Raw genomic sequence first — 24,902 nt, 5'->3', positions numbered from 1 at the left:
AAGTGACTTGAGTGACCACGAATACGTCAGAAAAAGCGTTAGTGACGACGTTTTGCCCAGCCGGTGTGGCCGAGCGGTTCTAGGCGCTTCAATCTGCAACCGCGCGACCGCTACGGTCGCAGGTTCGAATCCTGCCTCGGGCATGGATGTGTGTGATGTCCTTAGGTTAGTTAGGTTTAAGTAGTTATAAGTTCTAGGGGACTGATGACCTCAAATGTTAAGTCCCATAGCGCTCAGAGCCATTTGAACCGTTTGACGGCGTTTTCATAAAATGCAGGCCATGGACTATATTTCATGTAAAGTCAGAGAAGGTGCTTTCACATTATTGCGAGAAAGCGATTTGGAAAAAACTTGCTAATGTATTTGACGGCAATGAGATACAGTGGCTCGTTTTGCGTATAAAATAGTGTATTCTTACGCTGGACACAAAACAAGGACTATTTGTTAAAACATGCCTGTGAGACTGACAAAGTGTTATAATTACTTTTTTAATTACTAAGAGAAACATATAGGTTCTTGAAGTCTGCCGAATTTGAAAATAGCTGCCAAAAAAATTGATCAATCTTGTCAGAAAATGTGTGTGGAAATGGATTTCTCGAGACGGCGTAGTGCCTTATTGACGTGGGGGCCAAGTAAGATTCAGTGAATGTCAATGCCAATGTCGTATCGAACTACCATTTCGGGAAATTTAAAGGAAACCGCTGACCATCTGCATGAAACTGTTTCTACGGAAGTGAAAAATATTTTCAGAAAAATATCAGGGGTAATAGCAGTCGATATATGGTGTGTTTCATATCGTAAAATGAACTACATGGCAGTGATTTTACTTACATTAGCAATGAAGAATCGAAAGTACTTACTGTGCACCAGAGATTTCAAGCGTGAGATTAAAGGAAATAAAAAAGCTGGTGAAAATATTACACATGAACTTTGAGAGATATTAAGGTCGTTCGAGTTATTCAGCACTACGAAGAGCGTTATGTTTGTTGCCGACACAGGCCCAAACATTGTAACAGCAGTTCGTCAATATACGAGTATGAGGCTCTCCTCCTCACCGCATATCCTCAATATTGTGCTAGAGTACAAGACTCTAGGAGGTATCATTGATAAGAAGAAAAGATACACAGTAGTTAACAAGTTCTTGTCGAGCTGTATACAGGGTGGTCTGAAATCCCCGTTACAAACTTCTAGGACATTTAGAGTGTAGTGAGTACAGAAAATTTTGGATAGTGCTGTGAGATCGAGTCAATACCAGTGCATCACCGATAGAGGAAACATGGTGCAGTACCCGTTTGCGGAATACACAGACATGCAAGGTTGGAGATAACGGAAGAGCTGCTAGTCGGCTGTACCACGAACGTTTTCCACGGTCGCCGGATTTAGCCCCTATGGACTACTTCCCGTGGGGTCGTATGAAGAGGCTAATTTATGAGACACCTCTAGAGACAGAGGAAGATCTGCTGGCACGAGTTCTGGCCGCTGCACAAGACAATGAAGAGACACCAGGTGGGATGGAGAGAGTGTACCAGAACATGCTTCGCAGGTACAATCTGTATAACAACGTTGGTGGTCGCCACATCGAGCCGCTGTTGTAATGCTTCGGTACGTTGCGGCTGGTGCCGTAGGTGCTGGGTCCTCCTTGTTGCCGACTAATGTAAACCATAAGGTGTAAGTTGTAATGCAAATGCGTACGTAATAACGGAACGAGTCAGTATTCTTTTCAAATAGATTGCAAAAATTGTACTGGGTCACGCCTAAGTACATTCCTCACGTAGGTGTGGATGAGATAATCATCTGCATTGAAACTGTCGTAGAATGGAAACGATACGTTTCTGGACATGGGTTCCTATTCAAAATGTTATGTACTCACTACGCTCTACATGTCCTAGAAGTTTGTAACGAGAATTTCCGACCACCCTGTATATAAGACCTGGTCTTTAGAACTGCCTGCAGAAGTCGTTGATAGGAGATGAGGGCGCACAAGAAGACAGTAAGTTAGACATGCTCAAGTTAATTACCTTACAGTTAGTATTTTTATAATTCCCAACAAGAATATTTCACTTCAAAATTAAATTTGTGAAATATTATGAATCTAAATAATGACCACTGTCAATTACGTACCTACGCCTAACCGCAAACGTGTTGTCCTTTCTATCATAGATAAATACGAGATTAATAAAAAGATGATGATGATTGGTTTGTGCGGCGCTCAACTGCTCGGTTATCAGCGCCCGTACAAATTCCCAACCTTTTCTCAGTCCAATTACGCCACTTTCATGAATGATGATGAAATGATGAGAACAATACAAACACCCATTCATCACGAGGCAGGTGAAACTCCCTGACCCCGCCGGGAAGCGAACCCGGAAAAGCTTAGAGGAAGGTAAATTTGCAACCATGTTACCTAATGAGTACAAAATTGGTAAGTAGACAGTTAAAAATAAAAGATGAGAATCATGAACTTTATACTTAATCTTGGTACTATTGATGGATCGACAAGTCGTAAAAGTATGAAGCTCGCCACGAGCTCGGATCTAGATGCTGTTGTTTACAAGTGGTTCATACACGAAAGGTCACAGGGAGAACCTATCTCTGGTCACATTCTATGTGAAAAAGCAATTCATTTTAATGAAAATCTTGGAGGACTCAAATTTTAAGGCAAGGACGTCCTGGTTAAACTGCTTTAAGTGACGACGTGAGCTTCAAATGCAAGAAGAAATCTGTCTGCCAATTCTTCAGCAGCTGATTCTTTCAAAATCAGACTAAGGGCTGTATTGAGAGAAGAAGATTATGGTCATGAAAACGTTTATAGTGCTAACGATTGCCCCAACTGAAAAAGTTTGACAAGAAAACTTCTTGCTTCTCGTCGTGAATTAGCAGCACCTGGTCCTAAAATAAACAAAGGTTGTACTACTGCTTTAGCTTGCGCTAATGATACTGTTATCGATCGGTAGCCTATGCTCAGCATTAGTAAAAGTGAGAAAACCGCGTTGTTTCAAAAACTTTAATATGCGTGCAATGTCAGTTGTTTACACCTCACGAAAGAGCGCCTAGATTGACTGAACGATTTTCACGGTATTGTTTATGGACGGTTTTGTACTCTCTGTAAAAGTTCAACAGTTATGAATGGCAAAGGGAGAAAACATTAAGCCTCCTTGACACAGCACCACCTTGAAAAGGACGAGTTCATAAATGTGGTGTTTTTTCCACCTAAGGTAACCTCCATGCTACAGCCCATGGATCAAGGCATTATAAGACTTTCAAACTTTGGCAATTCCGAAATAAGTTTTACTCGTCTGTTATGTAACTGAGGTATCTGTGCATAGGTGCCGGATGCTACAGTTCACGGTGGTTCAGTGGTACCGGCACGGTAGCTCAGCGTATTCGGTCAGAGGGCTGTTTTCCCTGTGTAGTAAAATCACTGGATAAAGGAATGAACGATCAACTTGAGCGGAAGCCATGTGACGTCTGCCCACACCAATCTCAGTGAACAACACCGAACAAAACGATGAGGAAAAAGAAAAGGGTAATCAGCGTTCGAACATCGTAAGACGAACGTATATGAGGCGACAGTTCGACTCCCACTCAAACCTTAATTTTTGTAGTACAAATATAAATTCTCCGATCTTAAAAATATTTACACCTACACTATTTGTTCTTGCTGCATTAGCAACGTCTCACCGCTACGCAGGTTAACTGCCAAATGGGGCCAACCTCCGTGTCTGTAGCTCGAAGCGTAGAGGTGCAAAGTAGTTCCGGGTACCTTGCCAGGTTGCATGTATAAGGGATATCCCAAACGATTGGCATACATTTTCAGGAAAACTATTACAGGAAAACTATTAACTTGTCGGTATTTATAAATATGTTTGTTCTAATAATTAAATTTAATTAAAAGTAGGAAGTGACCAAATAACATGAAAATCACTAAAACTTCATGCAAATAGACGTGGTTTTTTAAAAATTATGTTACCTCTCAAATGTGGTATAAATTAAATAAAATGACCAGTTATGAAAAAATATTGATTAAAGATAAGTCGGTGCGAGAGTCGAATTGTCACTTCATGCACATTCGTCTTAGGAGGCTCGAGCGCTTACCACTTGACCACCATGAATTCTAACGTCCAGCCCCTACCCACAGATACACCAGTTACATAATAGACGCCTAAAACATCTCTTGCGATTTTCTCGGAATTGTCAGAATATTGCACCTTACTGCTTGCCCATCATGTTGTTTTAATGGCCTACTAAAGGTGTACAAAGTTTGAAGTAAATCTATAGCTGCTCCTAAGCGGGTAGGCTTGCTTAGACAGACGAAAATTAAGAATTGTTTTAAACATTAATTCTATGCATATGTACTGTACATATAAAAGGAATATGCATTATAGATTTTTGTTTACTAAGCTGTACTGCATACATTCTCATTACACGTACCTTTATAATAATAAAAGAGATCACGTTATTATAAATACATGTAATTTTTTCTGGAAATTTGAGAAATATAAGTATACAGATCGAGTATCCGAGTAAACAGAATTTCCTAACCCCATGTCCCCAAACTATTTCGGATAATCGACGCTCTATTGTAATATTATTCTAGAGCAGGCTGATCCTAGAGCGCTGTTTTCTGTGAACAGTCAAGTGGGCAGGCAGACTGCGGAGCATTGCCGCTTGCTGTGAGCAATCAGAAGTACAGGCTGCATCAAAAAGAATCATTCAGTTTTAAAAAATTATATCTATTATATTATTTGAGGCATGTGGGTGGACAATGTACTGTTGGAAAGAGCAAACTCTCAAGTTTTACATGGTTCCCGCTAGGTAGCAGTATCTGGAAGTGCGGGAATTTTTAAATCAAAGGATTACTGGACCCAATGATTCAGACTTACATTACTGGCCTCCAAAGTGACCGGACATTACTGCGTGTGTTTATTTCTTGTGGGGTTTATAAAAAACTCTGTTTATGTGCCTCCGTTACCAAAAACAATCGATGAACTGAGACATCGTGCAACAGCAGTTGTGGAAGCTGTAACTCAAGACATGCTCGCTGTGGTGTGGGACCAATTTGAATACCGCATTGACATATGCCGTGCATCTCAAGGGGGCATACTGAATACCTATGAAAAGGTATGAAAAAAAACTTTTCGAGTTTCCCGTTAATCAAAAAACAAAGTTCATTGTATATGTTTATTAGTTTCAGAAACATAGAGGTGTCAAATCGGATGAGTCTTTTTGATGCACCCTGTGTAGTGGAGCCTTGCGATCTGTCCGTCACGCCACACGTGATCGCCGACCTCATATTCGTAGCGCCCCCACGAGTTGTCCGAGCCTCTGCTGTGGCCACTCCGGAGATTCCTGTTCTCCTGCTCCGTGACACACACTCCTCGTTACTTGCTCTCCGCATCAATAGGGGACCGCGCCGTCTCGATAAATCCATTGCCACAAACAGCTTGCAAAGCTTCGTGCAAGACCCAAGCTATAATTTGTATGTACAACTTTAATGGATAACGCGACTGATTTATGGCCCCAGCTGTGGATCCTAAAGTGGAATATTACTAAGAAATATTTTTTATATGAACGGAAGGTATTAACAGAAACAATCTTTGCATTAACTCAGTAATTTATTCATTTAAAAATGCAATGAATCCGATCGGATAATGAACGAATATGAAATGTTTGAGAAACACTTTATGTGAACTCTAACTAATGGATTTAGTGGTTTTCAGCTTTACTTGAATCAGCAAGAAGCACGCGCCTCTGACGCAACCTACGCTCCAAAAATTATTCTCGAATTTTTAACCCGAACAGAAAAGCTACTGTTGTCATGATAGTTGGACTGAGAAACTCACACATCCATCAGAGCGTTGTTGGACCTGAGGCAGGTGATCGCAGCTGAAGTATCCACATACTTAGGAATGATCAAAGGCATTTTTAAAAGATTAACTTTATTGAAAAGATGTAACTCGGTTATAATGCCCTTTGATAAATACCCACACAAAAATGTACCCCCTATGACGTTGTCTGTGATGTGCCTACAAGACGAACACTAGTTTCGTAGCAGGCGGCGATGTGACGGCTGAAGTGCTCCGTTGCTGACCGGGTCTGCCGGCGTGGAGCGCTGAGGCGAAACTGTTGATACTGGCAACTTATAGTGCTGCAACTGAACTGCTGATGCGGCTGGACGGAACTGCTGGTACTCTCGATTCGCGGTCTAGGATGTAACTGACTTAGCACAGTCCGGCGGTGGCCTAAATAGTCGGGCGTGGATGGATATCCGCTTGGTGCTGCTAGGGCACATGACCTGGCATATCAAAATACTGCCCTGCGTACAGCACTTTCTTCTGCGACAGCCACGCTGACTGTCGGCGAAGTTGGCGCCCTCAGGCGCTGTAGAGACCTCGTCTGACTCCGTGGTACACAAGGAAATGCACTACTGGCCATTAAAATTGCTACACCACAAAGATGACGTGCTACAGCGCCAAATTTTACCGACAGGAAGAAGATGCTGTGATATGCAAATGATTAGCTTTTCAGAGCATTCACATAGGGTTGGCGCCGGTGGCGACACCTACAACGTGCTGACATGAGGAAAGTTTCCAACCGATTTCTCATACACAAACAGCAGTTGACCGGCGTTGACTGGTGAAACGTTGTTGTGATGCCTCTTGTAAGGAGAAGAAATGCGTACCATCACGTTTCCGACTTTGATAAAGGTCGGATTGTAGCCTATCGCGATTGCGGTTTATCGTATCGTGACATTGCTGCTCGCGTTGGTCGAGAAGCAATGGCAGTCAGGAGAATATGGAATCGGTGGGTTCAGGAGGGTAATACGGAACGCCGTGCTGGATCCCAACGGCCTCGTATCACTAGCAGTCGAGACGACAGGCATTTTATCCGCATGGCTGTAACGGATCATGCAGCCACGTCTCCATCCCCGAGTCAACAGATGGGGACGTTTGCAAGACAACAACCATCTGCACGAACAGTTCGACGACGTTTGCAGCAGCATGGACTATCAGTTCGGAGACCATGGCTGTGATTACCCTCGACGCTGCATCACAGACAGGAGCGCCGGCAGAGTGGCCGAGTGGTTCTAGGCGCTTCAGTCTGGAGCCGCGCGACCGCTATGGTCGCAGGTTCGAATCCTGCCTCGGGCATGGATGTGTGTGATGTTCTTAGGTTAGTTAGGTTTAAGTAAGTTCTATGGGACTGATGACCTCAGATGTTAATTCCCATAGTGCTCAGAGCCATTTGAACCATTTGAACAGACAGGAGCACCTGCGATGGTGTACTCAACGTCGAACCTGTGTGCACGAATGGCAAAACATCATTTTTTTCGGATGAGTCCAGGTTCTGTTTACAGCAATGATGGTCGCATCCGTGTTTGGCGACATCGCAGTGAACGCACATTGGAAGCGTGTATTCGTCATCGCCATACTGGCGTATCACCCGGCGTGATGGTGTAGGGTGCCACTGGTTACGCGTCTCGGTCACCTCTTGTTCACATTGATGGCACTTTGAACAGTGGACGTTACATTTCAGATATGTTACGACCCATGGCTCTACCCTTCATTCGATCGCTGCGAAACCCGACATTTCAGCAGGATAATGCAAGACCGCATGTTGTAGGTCCTGTACGCGCCTTTATGGATACAGAAAATGTTCGACTGCTGCCCTGGCCAGCACATTCTCCAGATCTCTCACCTATTGAAAACGTCTGGTCAATTGTGGCCGAGCAACTGGCTCGTCACAATACGCCAGTCACTACTCTTGATGAACTGTGGTATCGTGTTGAAGCTGCATGGGCAGTTGTACCTGTACACGCCATCCAAGCTTTGTTTGACTCAATGCCCAGGCGTACCAAGACCGTTACTACTGCCAGAAGCTGTTGTTCTGGGTACTGATTTCTCAGGATCTATGCACCCGAATTGCGTGAAAATGTAATCACATGTCATTTCTAGTATAATATATTTGTCCAATGAATAGCCGTTTATCATCTGTATTTCTTCTTGGTGCAGCAATTTTAATGGCCAGTAGTGTATCTCAGTTTTGATGAGAGCTGTTCACGCACGTCCACCTGGCGGGGCGACTGCCCGCACGGCCTGCCTGGTGCATGGAGGACTCTTATCATCAGGTGAATACAAAAGCAATGACTTGACCAAGTGCGGAGCAAGAAAATGCCCTGTCGCCCTAGTTATGCCCACCGTAATTATACATCAACAGTTGTTTAAATGTTCAAATGTGTGTGAATTCCTAAGGGACCAATCTGCTGAGGTCGTCGGTCCCTAGACTTACACACTACTTAAATTAACTTAGACTAACTTATGCTAAGAACAACACACACACTCATGCCCGAGGGAGGACTCGAAACTCCGGCGGAAGGGGCCGCGCAATCCGTGCAGAGCGCCTCAAACGTGCGGCCACTCCGCGCGGCTGTTTATCAACAGATCTACAGAATACCGCCGTCATGCTAACGGCTCTGCGGTAGAGGACGTCGGTCGCTGCTCGTCTGCTAAAATAGGCACACCTCCACGTCTTTCAGGCAACTCTCTAGATGTGCACAAGATGTGCATACCTCTATGCTTCCAAACGAACTCTTCTGGTGTTCAAAAGATATGTACGCTTCCCTGTCTCCAAATGAACTCTGATTTTTTTTTCTGAATCTTACACCCTGCTGTTTCTTCCCCCTAAAAAGGACATGGCCACAAATAGCAGCTTATGCATACTCGGCCAATCAATATCACAGTTTCTTTAAGCGTAGAAAATCCCGCCAAGACAACGCATCGCAATAAGAACCTCAAACACATTACAATACCCCCTTCTATTTCCGAAAAGCAGCGGATTCGGCTCCATCTACCTGACGGTACTAGCATTTGTATCAATCGTGCGTTTTTGCACCCAGAAACTAGCCTTGCGTCAGAGGTCCTCTGAAAGTAGGTAGTTGCTCATGAGGCTACGTCATCATTTTCTTCAAGCCGCGTTTCTCTCGAAAGGCACAAGATGGTTATCTCCGGAGAGCACTCTGCAGAACACGAGAAAGTGCCAGCCTCCTGCTGATGGTCACTTGCCCGGCCTCAGTTCGGCCACTGGGCAGGGCTCGATTGTAAAACGTACAGTGTACCTCGCAGCCGTCCCTGGGCTGACGGCAAGGTGGACCCATTTTTTCGTTGCATTCTCTGCCTTGCCTGTTCCAAATCCAGCGTGCTACGCGTTTCCAAGAACACACAGAAAGAGTAAAGAAACAAGAAAGTCCTGCACCATGTTAAATTTAAAGATAAGAAGCTAGAAGTTCAACACGTACAATCACTGTGATTCGATTTACTTTAATATGGAAATTGTTATTGTAATCCACACCGCTATTACCCTCTAATTACTGAATCATCTTCATAACAAATGAAAAATGTATGCAAAATGGCAGCCTCGCGGGATTAGCCGAGCGGTCTGGAGCGCTGCAGTCATGGACTGTGCGGCTAATCCTGGCGGAGGTTCGAGTCCTCCCTCGGGCATGGGTATGTGTGTTTGTCCTTAGGATAATCTAGGTTAAATAGTGTGTAAGCTTAGGGACTGATGACCTTAAGTCCCATAAGATTTCATACACATTTGAACATTTTTGCAAAATGACTTGTCGTGTCTCAAACTTCGAAAGATAAAATGTTTTTGCTGACAAGATTGACGAGTGTTTTGTCATGACTAACTTCAAATACCTGCGGGTGCAGATAAGGAACTTGCAGAGGCGGATAAGAGTCTTGCGGATGCGGATAGCGTTTTTCATATCAGTGCGGGCCTCTGCTCATTGGATACTACGTTTTCTTTCGTTTTGCGAAGTGCACAGTTTTACAATCATGATCATCCAAAGCAAGTTGCCAATCTTTGGACCACTTTGAAACCTTGTCAGGATCTGGCTGGACATTTTTGCAGCTTCTTTCAGACAGTACTCCATTACAGATAACTGCATCATCTACGAAAACTCTGAGGTCGCTATTAACACTGGCTGCAAGGTCATTAATATACAACATGAGCAGCAAGGGACCCAACACACTGCACTGGGGCGCGTACTAAATTATTTCGTGTGGTGCAATCTAACGATACATTTGTCAACTAGTGAACCAGCAGGCAAGAGTACTCACCACTGTGGCGGCTTTTTTCAGGAGTGCCGGTATGGGGAAGGCAGCAAAAGCTGTTGAAGGAACAAGAATATAGGTATACAGTCCTAATGTTGACGCGGTGGAAGATTTTGCTCCTCCTCGGTTAACGCCATGAGACTAAACTGTAAGTCAAATCATAGAATAATATAACACGACTACAGACAGTGGTCCACCCAATGAAACCAAGCCAATTTTATTTTTTTTTTATTTTTTTTAGTGTTGGAATTCAGTGCTGCAAGTATCTAAATGCATATGCCCATTTATGACATGGTTTCCGCCAAAATTATAATCGGACGGTGAAGAATGTTTTAGAACAGAAACAGAAGGGTAAGGATGAGAAGGAAAACCGCAGGGAAGGGAGAAAAAGAAAACAGGATCTTCTGTAACCGAAAAGAAACCTTGTCCTGCAAAAAGAACATCGCTCGTAACTCCCGATGCAGGTCGCTAAGTACTTACTTTGAATCTCACAAGCAGACTGGAGGTGTCGTCAGATCTGATATCATCCGTTTTAAGTACCTACCTACGGAAGGCTAGATAGTGGCGGGGGTCAAGCTAATATTTTTCGGGTCTTCGTGATTTGTGATAGTACAAAACGAACTATATGTCAGGATGAGGAGGTAGATATAGTGTTAATAAGCAAATAAGAGTCTGGGTTGGGTTTCGGTCTGTTTTTAATGCTTTTCGCGTGTTTACATGAACATGCCAAAGAGCACAGCCACCGATTTATAACTACAGAGTCCTAAGACAAATTTAACATAAGCGTAAAAAACAGACGAGGTTTGTAACCACACGCGATTGTTAGATGCTGCAATCAATTACTGGAACAGCCATATCAGCCTAGCACTCTACGTATTAGGAATAGGGTATACTTAGTAATATGTGGTACTTCAGGCTATGAATCATGAAACAAGCCAGTTACTAGTTCTTTAATCGAAGCCTTAGGTTCAGTTACACATTACAGTGTGTGTGGCAACCAGATAGGCAGATGTAGGAAAGATTCCATTAACCATAGTCCTGAGGTATCTAAAGGCAAGTTTTTCAAGTCCTTTTTAGTGTACAAGCTTAACTGAGTGTGATACTTCGCATTCAAATAGTTCCTGCGGTCAGATGGTAAACATCCGAGGCGCTAGAAGTACATTGTTGCTTGTCACTCAGCCTCGCTTGCCGACTGGTAGCTTCTACACACATCAAAAAAAGTTTTGGATCACCTCGGTTCAGAGAGTTCTGGACGCTGTACAGAAAATTGGAACAGAGATCAATATAAGCATCAGTTCCGCCCTTTTTATTGCTCATGAAAACCACACATTGCAAGTTGTACCACCATATAGCGAGACCTTCAGTGTGGTGGTCTAGATTGCTGTACACACCGGTACCTCTAATACCCAGTAGTACGTTCTCTTGCATGCCTGTATTCGTTATGCCATACTATCCACAAGTTCATCAAGGCACTGTTGGTCCAGATTGTCCCACTCCTCAACGGCGATTCGGCGTTGATCCCTCAGAGTGGGTCACGTCGTCCGTATAACAGCCCTTTTCAATCTATCCCAGGCATGTTCAATAGGGTTCATGCCTGGAGAACATGCTGGCGACTCTAGTCGAGCGATGTCGTTATCCTGAATGAAGTCATTCCCAAGATCTGCACATTGGGGGCGCGAGTTGTTGTCCACGAAGACGAATGCCTTACCAATATGCTGCCCGTATGGTTGCACTATTGGATGACATTCACGTATCGTACAGCCGTTACGGCACCTTCCATGACCACCAGCGGCGTACGTCGACCCCACATAATGCCGTCCAAAACAGCAGGGAACCTCCACCTTGCTGCACTCGCTAGCGTGTCTAAGGCGGTCAGCCTGACCGGGTTACCTCCAAACACGTCTCGGACGATTGTCTGGTTGAAAACATATGCGACACTCGTGATGCCAATCCTGAGCGGTCCATTCGGCATGTTGTTGGTCCCATCTGTACCGCGCTGCATTGTGTCGTGGTTACAAAGGTGGACCTCGCCATGGACGTCGGGAGAGAAGTTCCCCATCAAGCGGCCTATTGCGCACAGTTTGAGTCGTAACACGACGTCCTGTGCTGCACGAAAAGTATTATTCAACATGTTGGAGCTTCTGACAGGATTCCTCCGAGCCATAATCCATAGGTAGCGGTCATCCACTGCAGTAGTAGCCCTTGGGCGGCCTGAGTGAGGCATGTCATCGATAGTTCCTGTCTCTCTGTATCTCCTCCATCTCTGAACAACATCTCTTTGGTTCACTTCGAGACGCCTGGACACTTCCCTTGTTGAGAGCCTTTCCTGGCACAAACCAACTACGCGGACGCGATCGAACCGCGGTATTGACCGTCTAGGCGTGGTTGAACTACTACAGACAACACGAGCCGTGTAACTCCTTCCTGGTGGAACAACTGGAACTGGTCGACAGTAGGACCCCCTCCGTCTAATCGGCGCTGCTCATGCATGGTTGTTTACATCTTTGTGCGGGTTTAGTGACATCTCTGAACAGCCAAAGGGACTGTGTCTGTGGTACAATATCCGCAGTCAACGTCTTTCTTCAGGAGTTCTGGGAACTAGGGTGATGCAAAACGTGTTTCGATGTGTGCATATAGTGCGTTTGGGCCTGTTTGCTTACAGATGGTGCGTGACCGCATAGCCTTTTGCGTCCAATTCGCGGTTTATTAATGCGTGTGACTACATACCGTACTGGCGGAAGTGAATGGCGTTGTCGGTCTCAATCTAAGTTACAAGGCTTGCTAAAAACATTCGTATCTAGAGGATTTTTTATTTTTTCTTGCAACCCTGCATGACTCGGTCACTACACTCCTTAGAAAACTAACTCAAGAAAAATGCTTTTTCCCAGGCTGCGGACGTGATTTTGGTGAAGACTGCTGCAGTGTGATAAATGCAAAGAATGGTAGCATGATGACGGTGCGTAATATGAGGGTGTAAGTGCGACCATTTCTGAAGAATTTCGTGTGCGAACTCTCGCTCAGCTGTATGACCACTCGTGTCCGCCTGTGCTTGTTAGGTTACGATAGTTAAATACAATAACATATTAAGTAGGTATTCGCATTTTTCCTTAACTGTGTATTCTCATCCCGATGCTTCTTTATACAGCTCGTATAATCAAGATTATCAATTACTTCTGGTAGGAAGTTCGTCGATGGAGCAGAAAGAGCTTGCTGCCAATAAATCCTTCAGGTTGCTCATATCTTCCGGTATGTGGACATACGTGTTCCAGAATAACAGACGCTTTTTTTTGTCCAAAGTAAGCGCATTCGAATTATTTTTATAGATTCGATACAATATTGCAGTGTCTGTGTTGTTCATAAGTACGATGCAACATTTCTTCGGACATGTGTTATGCAACACATTAAATGCATTCGCAGTTGCTAATAAGGACAATCATCAGCTGTAGAATGGAATGGCGATGATGAAAATTTGTGCTGGACAGGGACTCGAACCTATCCGAGGACGCCTCACAGCCAGACGCAAAGGTCCAAACCATCAACCATGCGATTGCGAATACATTTCATGTAGTTCACAACGGCTGTAGTCGCCGCAGTGCCTATTCCTTCGGGCATGCTGTATGTCCAAAGGAATATTGCATCGTACTCCTGAAAAACACAGGCTCTGCAATATCATATTTATCCACCGACATCGGACAAGCGGCTTTCAATTAAAATGTTTCCCGTTTTCGGGAATATACATAATGAATGTACGAGTGCAGGTTGTGGACAAATGGTTGACGACGTATGGAAATTTGAGTCTGCCCATGAGTTGTGCTCGGAGAACCTAATGGTAAGATAATCGCTCACGATATGCGGGAAATCCGTGTTCGGGTCCTGGTCTGGTACGTATTTTCACCGTCGTCATTCCGTTATACAGCTGAGGCTGTCCGTAATCGCTTCTGCATTTCATGTGTTACTGCTAGTCGATCTGTGTCCGAGCTGTTGGCTACTTTCACTAAAAGCATTATCATTGACAGTCTTTCTAAAACATACACAGGGTCTTTTAATTCTACGTGAAAAATTGGAAATACCTATTGCTGGGTGATTAACACAGAACATGTAACTGGTTTGTAGGTGCAACAGTGGCAAATGCATCCCAGACCGCTGGCAGTGCGACGACGAGAAGGACTGTGAGGGAGGAGAAGATGAAGAGTCCTGTGCTGAGAAGAAACCACGCACTTGCGCCCCTGATGAATTCTCCTGCAGTTCTGGAAACTGTATTTTGGTGAGTCATTACTTTGAAACCAGGCAATTATGTGTAGCAGAGTAGTATTGTCCTGATATTCATAAACAGTCTTTGTAGAAAAGCTTGGAATGTTAGTCTCTCGTTTTGCAAATTGCTCGTGTCAATGCTTTGAAAACATGCCTTAAGATATCTCCCTAAATAAGTAATATTTTGCAAAAGCTTCTTTCATCGATGTTTGCTACCGCGCGCAAGTCTGGCTGTTGGATACCTACCTTCTGAACGACTTCTTTTCTACACACATCAACAACAATTTTGCATTGCCGCTTTATTTCTAAAGTATTGGTACAGAAATCAAAATTTGGCTCTGGGGCGTGCGTATGCTGTATATTCATTTACAACGTGGTCAGATCACCAAATAAAAAAAATTTAAAAAAATCATAATGGTAAACTCGTCAGTTTCCCCATTGGAGGGGGGACCGGAGGGGGGGGGGGGGTCAACAATGTCAATACATGGTGTAACGTCCCCTTGCTCGGGTGCAGGTTCTTGAATCTGTCGTGGCATACCATGTCATCGAGGAAGCCCTTATCCAAATCGTCCCACTCTTCAATGGCGATTCTACGTAAGTCGCCCGGAGTACGAGGTCGTTGTCGACGTTGTTACGTTTCTATTTAAAATGACACTTAAATATTACAATAACGCTGAGACATAACGTGTTTTCCTTTAAATGCAAATGTATTTGTGTGAATTACAATCACAAGCTCGTTGTGAAATACACTCCTGGAAATTGAAATAAGAACACCGCGAATTCATTGTCCCAGGAAGGGGAAACTTTATTGACACATTCCTGGGGTCAGATACATCACGTGATCACACTGACAGAACCACAGGCACATAGACACAGGCAACAGAGCATGCACAATGTCGGCACTAGTACAGTGTATATCCACCTTTCGCAGCAATGCAGGCTGCTATTCTCCCATGGAGACGATCGTAGAGATGCTGGATGTAGTCCTGTGGAACGGCTTGCCATGCCATTTCCACCTGGCGCCTCAGTTGGACCAGCGTTCGTGCTGGACGTGCAGACCGCGTGAGACGACGCTTCATCCAGTCCCAAACATGCTCAATGGGGGACAGATCCGGAGATCTTGCTGGCCAGGGTAGTTGACTTACACCTTCTAGAGCACGTTGGGTGGCACGGGATACATGCGGACGTGCATTGTCCTGTTGGAACAGCAAGCTCCCTTGCCGGTCTAGGAATGGTAGAACGATGGGTTCGATGACGGTTTGGATGTACCGTGCACTATTCAGTGTCCCCTCGACGATCACCAGTGGAGTACGGCCAGTGTAGGAGATCGCTCCCCACACCATGATGCCGGGTGTTGGCCCTGTGTGCCTCGGTCGTATGCAGTCCTGATTGTGGCGCTCACCTGCACGGCGCCAAACACGCATACGACCATCATTGGCACCAAGGCAGAAGCGACTCTCATCGCTGAAGACGACACGTCTCCATTAGTCCCTCCATTCACGCCTGTCGCGACACCACTGGAGGCGGGCTGCACGATGTTGGGGCGTGAGCGGAAGACGGCCTAACGGTGTGCGGGACCGTAGCCCAGCTTCATGGAGACGGTTGCGAATGGTCCTCGCCGATACCCCAGGAGCAACAGTGTCCCTAATTTGCTGGGAAGTGGCGGTGCGGTCCCCTACGGCACTGCGTAGGATCCTACGGTCTTGGCGTGCATCCGTGCGTCGCTGCGGTCCGGTCCCAGGTCGACGGGCACGTGCACCTTCCGCCGACCACTGGCGACAACATCGGTGTACTGTGGAGACCTCACGCTCCACGTGTTGAGCAATTAGGCGGTACGTCCACCCGGCCTCCCGCATGCCCACTATACGCCCTCGCTCAAAGTCCGTCAACTGCACATACGGTTCACGTCCACGCTGTCGCGGCATGCTACCAGTGTTAAAGGCTGCGATGGAGCTCCGTATGCCACGGCAAACTGGCTGACACTGACGGTGGCGGTGCACAAATGCTGCGCAGCTAGCGCCATTCGACGGCCAACACCGCGGTTCCTGGTGTGTCCGCTGTGCCGTGCGTGTGATCATTGCTTGTACAGCCCTCTCGCAGTGTCCGGAGCAAGTATGGTGGGTCTGACACACCGGTGTCAATGTGTTCTTTTTTCCATTTCCAGGAGTGTATAAACAGTCTATGTGAGTAATGCAACACAGTGATGCTGAATATTTAATTTGAGATGTGCGCTTTGTCCCGGAGTTCTTGCCGAGAAGTGGGTTCTCTTTCTAGATTGAGTCAACGTGTAATATGAAATAAGAGACAGGTACGCCTTAACACTTCTCATTCCAGATTTATTGCACATGTTGACACAGACGATGCGTCACAAGACGTCAGACCAACAACCCGCCAGCGAGCTGGCTACCGTTCTTTTGTAGGTCCTAACTTGGTTTTCATTATTGTTATTGTAGATTTGAAAATAATTAAATCTGATTGAATAGACATGCGTAGTTTTAAATACTCTCATCAGTATTAGATACATAATTCAGCCAAACTGAAATATTTTTACAGGAATTTGCATTAAATATGTAAAGTAAACAATCAACTTATTAGTTTTCTCAATTACGTGAAGACGAAATTACATTCAATGTTCCTACTGTGTGTCCATGTGTGTGGCTTATGTATGATAATATCCTTTTATTAATATGCACAGAAATTCTGTTCTTTTACATAAAGGTTCCGTTTGGCAATATGTTTATAGATTTTATTATTTCGTGAATTATTTTAATTACATCGATAATCAAAGGCATTACAAACATTTGTCTCACGCGTTGACGGTAGCAAATCACATGTTATTTCAAGTACTGAAGCCAATGGACGAAAATGAAGAAACACTGCGTTATATGATTTCATTACTCGATAATTAGAACAGAATGCAGTGATTTCAGATGTTCCTACCAATTAATCGAGCTCTGTAGGTTTAATGCATTGCCGTTTCAATATTATATACAGTTCATATGGTTCTACAAGTAGGAATCACTGGATGGACCTTGTATTTACATTATAATTGTACTGTTACTTGGAATCTGGACGATTACATCAGTACAACGTAAAACCACCCAAAGTTGCAAATTTTACTTTGTTTATTCACTCGATGACTAGTTTCGGGTCGAGACCCATTTTCAGACCATCGTAAAACGTGCAACGACCAGTTACAGCGCATAGAGGTATCTGCATGCGCTGTAACTGTTCGTTGCACGTTTTGACATGGTTGTCACATCTTCGGAAATACCGTTTTTGACCATGTTACGACGGTCTGAAAATGGGTCTCGGCCGGAACCTAATCATCGAGTGAATAAACAAAGTAAAATTTGCAACTTTGTACTAATTTTTCGTTGTACTGATTAATTGAAGTTGCCGACCCAAAATTATTTTAGCATGCTGGAAATTCGCTGCGTGATTACATGTCCTAAATGAACTAAGGGAGGGTAGTGTCCTTCGATGTAGGAAATCTCCTAAACTGGACTGTTACGTATCAGCATCCCAATACGTTCGTTTCAATCGATTCCATACGTGTTCTGAGAAGCAGGCAGACCACTCCATTCTGTTGATCCTAGCATGCTGAAGACACGCGTTCGAGAGAACAGCACCATGAGCACATGAGTAGTCATCCGTCAGGATGAAATTGTCACCAAAATGTTGGCAATACAGTCCCACTATCGGTTGCAGAATCTCGTCGCCGTACCACAGAGCAGTGAACCGGCCTTCAGCAACCACGAGAGGCCTGCAGTAGCCTCATGTACTGCCACTACAGAATGTCACTCCACCACCACCTTGTCGCACATGTTGGGGACACTGTTGGAGACATTTGATAGTACCAGGTTTTCTCCAAACACGTTCTCTGCGATTCTCAGGGTACAAACAGATCGGAGTTTCATCTGTAGATGACGTCCTGTACCCTCTTCGAGCGCCGAATTCAGTTCTGGAGCTCTCAGACCACGGTTTCTGTGACTCAGAACTCATAGATATCGAACATTCTGTGCACCTGTCGAACGTGAACTGCCTGTGCGGTGCAAATCCTCAACACTACTTGTCAACTGGAAACGATTTCATATCCACACCACGTCACTTTGACTTTGGTGCACATTCGAGTAACTTCCCTGCTTGACAAGCCTTCTGCGAGTAACGTGATGATGCGGTTCCGATCATCGGTCGCGATTGTCCTTCGTGACGTGAAGCACGTTCAGTCAACTGTTCCACAGACGTCTCTAACGCGTCCGCACTGGTGCTTTACTGTCAACTGAAATTCTACAATCCATCGAGTGTGGCGTTCCACCCGTAGGAAGCGCTCGTGGTAACGGTGTGTTTGTTTACAAGTAACGTCGGGGGTGACCTTCCGATCGGTATTGGAACAGTCACAATAGCGACACACCTGCACGACATCTTGGTGTAATGCAAACCTTTTGTTGACGAGTGTACTACCCCATCACGATATTATTGCAGTTAGCTTCCTGTGGCCGTTATCGAAAACACGCGGCGAATTCACAGTAAACAAGTACAGTAGTGACTAAGGAAAACGCATTCGTATTATGAACGATTTCAAGACGTTTGTGCATACTCTATCAAGTGTTTCAGCATTTTCTCGTGAAATACTGTGGTAAAAACTCGCGATAAGCCGAAAGAAGCGCCCTTACCACCAGGTGCAGTAATATCGTGGTTAACTACCGATATATTTATCGAAATGTCTTAATACAGGAACTTTGTGCTGACGACAGAGCTGCCGTGTAAAAAGTGATTGTGTAGTCCTTTTTACCTTTCTTCTTCTTTACATTTTGTTTCTTTGACCTACGTATCTAGAGATCTGAAGATGTGAATGCGCCAACAATATGTGTGAGCGGAATTTTTTCCACCTTTGATTCTACCGAGAAAGGTGACACTCTTCGGAAGGAGTGCCGTTGACATCCACGTACGCTCATCGTAATTAGCATATGTTTCCCTTCGTTTCCCTAAATTATCTCACAATCAGTCCAATAGTGGACTCTTTCCTTTTTGTTCTTTCGTCTGTAATGACAATCAGTAAGGCCTTAAAAATTTCTGTAATTGTTCATGCAATCGTTTTCCACTTAAATCTCATGGTGCTAGTATTGGCAGGATAAAAACAAATAAGATTGTTTCTGAGTAAAATAATGTGGACGATCATTTTGTGATTTGGATTTTGAATTTGTAAAGAAAATCGATGAATCAGGTTCATAATGAAATACAGTTAATGTAGCGTGATAATTCGCCACGCAGACGATGCCGTGGAAATCTAGAAAGTACAGTTTCTCTATGGTGACACAGAAGAAAAGATGAACCAGAACTGAATGGACGTCTCTAAATCAGTGCGATAACTGATCAGATGGAATATTTGGTGCTGCTCAATATACGCGTGATAATCCAAAAAAACGCCAAACCGATTTGTTTTAATCTTGAAACAACGAGTAAGATATCGGATCTCTTTGATGCACCTGTGTCGTATCTTTTTCTACTGTTGATGAGGCACGATTCGTAATTATTTACCAGTAATTTAATTTTTTCTTGTCAAAATTCTAATAAACCAGCCCATGGATCGTGCATCTACTACTTACTGAAAGGCCACTCTTTTTTTGTTTTTTCTTACAATTTACGAAATTGCTACCATCTTTGACGTTTTCTACACTACGCAGTGGAAGAATGTGTCTGATTTTTTAATTAAATATTTCACTTAAGAACTTATTTGTTGATAAAAATCGTTGCGATGTTTAATTAGCAGGTTTCATTGCACTGTTGACCATTTCATTAAAAAGAGCTTCTTGCCTCGTTTGTCGTTACCGTAATCGATAGTGTGCGTCACTGACACTTCGTTTTACTTACCTATACTACATTGTCAAAAATAATTAGGTGTGTAACAGTTACTTCGAGGAGGCTATAGGAGAAGTGAACAGATCTCTTTAATTATGTCATTGAAACGTTCAAGAAAACCCACTATCTAGCGAAAGACTACATACAAAGTTTTAAGAAGCAGAGGAATGGTAACATTGTAGGGAAGTAACTTTAATTTAGTCACCAGTGATTTTTATGTTTAGTTTTTTGAGAATACAATGTAGAATTTAAGAATACTGATGGAAATGCAAATTCTACAAAGAGTCCTGTAAATTAGTACTCTACTCCTAGCACAAAATACTCTAATCCCAATAGTTATACTTCTCTTGTTCCTGCTCCTGCTCCTTTGTAATTACCGCCATTTGGGGTTATTTTTCTCCGTTTTTACATATGTTTCAAGAAATTACATTCAAAACAGGGTTTTTATAATAGTAAATCATTGGAACAGTTAATATAGATGTTTGTAAATTAATCTGTATTTAGGCTGCATCTGTTGTGATAATACAAGTAGGTGAGAGTGGGGCACTCTGAACCACGGGACACAATGAATCAGGTAGCATAATTTCAGTATAAGGTGGTAAATTATTTTTTCCTTTGTGCATATGTTGTCAGTACTGCTCTACCAACTGCCACTTGTTTTCTGCAGGATCTAGTTCCCGCCATTAGCATAGCCTCACATCATTCATAGCCTCACATGAGCTTTGTTTGAAATATGTACTGTAGGGGCACATTGAACCAAGCTCTCCCGGAGCACAATGAGCCATGGTTCATTGTGCCCCAGGAGTCTTCTAATTGTCCAATACAAGCACTCTGTACTTTGTTTCCTTAGCGTGGGTAAAACATATGTGTAATAATTTAAGGCTTTTAAATCACAGACGTTCAGCAGTCATGTTTTATATTATCAGGTTTGAAGATGGTTCTTTCATACCGCAGGAAGATGGACAGAGGTAAAACTGACCATTACATTATGCAATAAGCTGTACAGGATGTTCTTAATGAGTGCATGGCAGTTCGCCAAGCAGCTAAATCTCATTTAATACCTTACCCAATTCTTCATTGATATGTTCAAGACATGAAATGTGGTTCCAGAGAAAGATTGACACCGAACTATGACAGTCGTAAGGTATTTTCTGTGGAGCAGGAGAAAGAATTAGGTAAAGGATGAAGCTTTTGTTCCAGATAGCAACATACTTTATGTGCTCCCACGACCTGCTACTGATGGTGTGGCAGAGACAAAAATCATATTTCAAATTTGGAATCAGCTTTGAGTCCATTGATGTTCGGTAACTCCAAAATAAGTAACATGATTGTGTGCCTACAGATTTAATTATATGATTCACACATGGAATATATGTACACATTATGTTTAAAGTATATTTACACTTACTTTGTATACTAAGTAGGTTCTTTCAATGAACCTGCTTAAAGTAGTTCATTGTACCCCACATGTGGGGCACAATGAACCATTTACCAAATTTTCTTTAAAGGCCTGCAGCTAAAAAACAATTAATGACAATGCAATCATATAAGGTCATTTGATACTTGAATGATTAAACTGTAACATCTGTAAATCACAACTCTGTAATAAAATTATTGGATGAATAACACGGAGAAATATTTTTTATGGTTCAATGTGCCCCACTCTCCCTACCCCCAAGGCAGAGAAACTTTGCTCCATTTAATATTTTTCTGCTGGATCTCCAAATTTTAGTAAAAATGAAGAGTACAAAGGTCTGGATTAATGTTTGGTCATAAGAATGAAGGAAAAAAGCAATTACTTAAAAGAAAAGGATTAAGAGGTATGGTGCAACATTTTGACCACAGCATTGAAGGACAAATGGCAATTGTGTAATCAAAAACAGATTTTACTACCAAAGTATTTACAGTTTAAAGATTTCATATAAAATGTTTACATTGTGCACTATTAGCTCCAATATCCAGCACAGAGTGAAAACCACCTGTTTTGTTGGAGGAAGAAAGTTGGCAATTATTTCATCGAAGTTATACATCATTTTGTCTTTTGACATTGGCCACTTCCATGATTTCTTAGACGTTTGCATTGAACTTATTGTAGATCCATAATCGTTTGCATTAGTAATTAATTCAGGAAAATATTCCCCTTCATATTTGAACATTACATACAAGCCCACAATGTGCACAACTTTGCCAAATTCTGAACCACTCCTCTTTGGCCTGGTTACTAACTAGGTGTCATCCACATCAAACTTGATAGGTGATGGTGATATCTGTGATCTGCAATAATCCTCATCTTCAGAAGAATCTCTGAGGGAGGTGCTTCAGAGTCTTCTTCTGGGCTACTTTCTTGATTTTTAGGACTTTTTCTCAATATCTTCATAACTTAGTCCTGCATCTATGTCATACTTTTACCGGGAGTCACTGTAATCTTTGTCTGTTCTGGCAATGCCAGTACTCCATGCAGATCTCTTATTTTGAAGGGATGCATTGAAAGAGTCCTGTACTGCATCTTTGTCATAAGTCTGTGAAAGGAGATGACAAAGAATTTCATCAACATTGATTGGACATACGCCACACTTTCTGAAACCTGGTATTAGATTTCTTGTTGAGTTTTTGTGTAGTGTATTCATTAGCCATCTTAACAGAAATGGGAAATGCTGTTTCTGCAAGACAGTGTCTTTGAAGGCTTGCTCGCTGCTTTTCCACTCTGTGAGGATTTGTCTCCACACTGCTTTCATGGGCCCAAAGATAGAAACTCTCAAAGGCTATATAATATGGGTACTGTTCACTGGCAGACAGATGAATGAAATCTATCACCTTAGAGCTGTGGAACATAGGTTGTGAAATGTGAGAACAAACTATCACAGATTACTACCTTCTTTCCTTCCAGCTTTTTCAATTTTGGTACCATTAACTTTGTGAAACACTAACTGTGCTACTGCCAAACCATCGGTTAGGGCCATCACATCTTTAAGTTCAACATGCGAATGTCAACATATTCTCTGAGAACATGCTTATTGACAGCAGCTCTACTCCTTTTAATGTTGGCTGCAAACTGCATGCAAAGTTCAGGGGAACCTGAGAGCCATTCACGGCCTGAACAACTGCCTGTGCATCAAGGAACTTTATATCCCTGTCTGTCGAGGAGTGACTTTACAATCATTCGGAGTCCCACTGGAGTGACAGGAAACCCAAATTCACTCAGATGCAAAACACGTTACAAACTGTGCTTCTTCTCCATTAATAAAAATTTATGGGAACCCTGACTGTGAATTAATTGCTTCCTTCTATTTCTGTTTATTAATTAGGGTTCCTCTTGTGATATTAAAACTTGGTTCAGCTATCTTCTGTGACATCATCTTTCTTCTCATGGCTGGTAGGAATTTCTCCAGACCTTTTAGAGTGCAATCACAGTATCGCCTAGTTCCAACAACTCTCTTTGTGCTTTGATGGCATTTTCACCGATCTGAAAGAGATTGGAAACATTGGTCACTGGCAGGAGTACACTATGGTGGACAAGAGCACCTGTATGATAGTTTGTAGGGAGGCCTACACTTAGGGCATGGAGTATTTTTATTGTTTTGGAGTAGGAATGACGACTTGTAAGTAGCCATAAACAAGTTCCAGTTCTGCCCTGTTAAAAACCTGTATAACACTGACTTTGAAATCATTTTCTCAATGAAAATCACCTAACTACACTATATTTTTCCTCCTGAGAGCTGGGGGCAGGAGGGGGGTTGTGGGGCTCCCTTTGCCCCCCAAGTATGGGCACCCTTGGCCAGTGATAAACTCAGTCTTTAATATTCATAGATATGTAAGAAATGCACCCTGGGGAGACTTTGCTCCACTTTTTTGTCTTGCAAAGTTTCTCTAAAATAAGAAATTTCACAACCTATCAAGTAAGTCAACAATGACATGAACGATACTCCATTAAATGAAAAACAATGATATTTTTCAGACCTAGACATTCTGAGTAATGAAAGTTATGGTGATTGACTTTCAGTGAACAGTTAACCCCATGGGACAGGTGGGGTGGTGGGGGCAAGAGATTCTTCCAGTTTTATTTTTTGTACACTTAAGCACATCTTTACTCAGATGCTCGCAAAAATTTCAAAATAGTCAGCACTCAAAGAGGTAAGAAAGACTGCCAAACTAAAAGTGTTACCTTTCGCAGAAAAACCACTGCGACTAAAGTTCTCCTTCCCCTCCAAGCGGAGCACTGTTTGACCCTATAGAGCAAAGTAACCCAAAATAGTATACAGTTTTTTTTTTCCTTAGAGGGGGAATGCTCCAAGTACTGTGAAATATGTTTTTACTATAAACAAGTTTGTAGTTTCCCTCTGCACTCTCTGCTTTTATGTTCATCTCATAACTTTTCTGTAAACACTGTTATGAAGTAATTGTCGAAGATTCGATGAAACTGAATACTTCTATGACCTGAACCTAACTGGCTGGCATATTTCTTTGTAACATTTTGTCACTATGGCCAGATAAACCAGTGACTGTTGATTTTATTTATAAATTACTAATGGTAGTTGGGTCTAAAAGCAAACTGCCAACAGCAGTTGCTTTATTTACCAGTAGAGAATTTTATCATGGCCAAATGATCCAAAGAAGCACATTAACAGCTGTAGTTATCCTTGATCAATATTGTTTGACCAAAACAGAACATTTGTA

General features: G+C 43.1%; 1 protein-coding gene across 1 annotated transcript in view; it reads left to right on the top strand.

Moving 5' to 3' along the window:
• LOC126475086 (low-density lipoprotein receptor-related protein 4) overlaps nt 1-24,902 on the top strand; it is a 633,185-nt gene that overhangs the window by 378,702 nt on the left and 229,581 nt on the right. Inside the window, exon 7 of the mRNA XM_050102652.1 lies at nt 14,229-14,379. Within this exon, the coding sequence (XP_049958609.1) occupies nt 14,229-14,379 (151 nt within the window). The remainder of the gene's footprint in view (nt 1-14,228; nt 14,380-24,902) is intronic.

This window comes from Schistocerca serialis, chromosome 4 (genome assembly GCF_023864345.2).
Source record: "Schistocerca serialis cubense isolate TAMUIC-IGC-003099 chromosome 4, iqSchSeri2.2, whole genome shotgun sequence".
In the NCBI taxonomy this organism is placed as follows: domain Eukaryota; kingdom Metazoa; phylum Arthropoda; class Insecta; order Orthoptera; family Acrididae; genus Schistocerca; species Schistocerca serialis.
The sequence above is the reverse complement of the archived record's forward strand: the minus strand, read 5'-3'. Positions and strand labels throughout refer to the sequence as shown.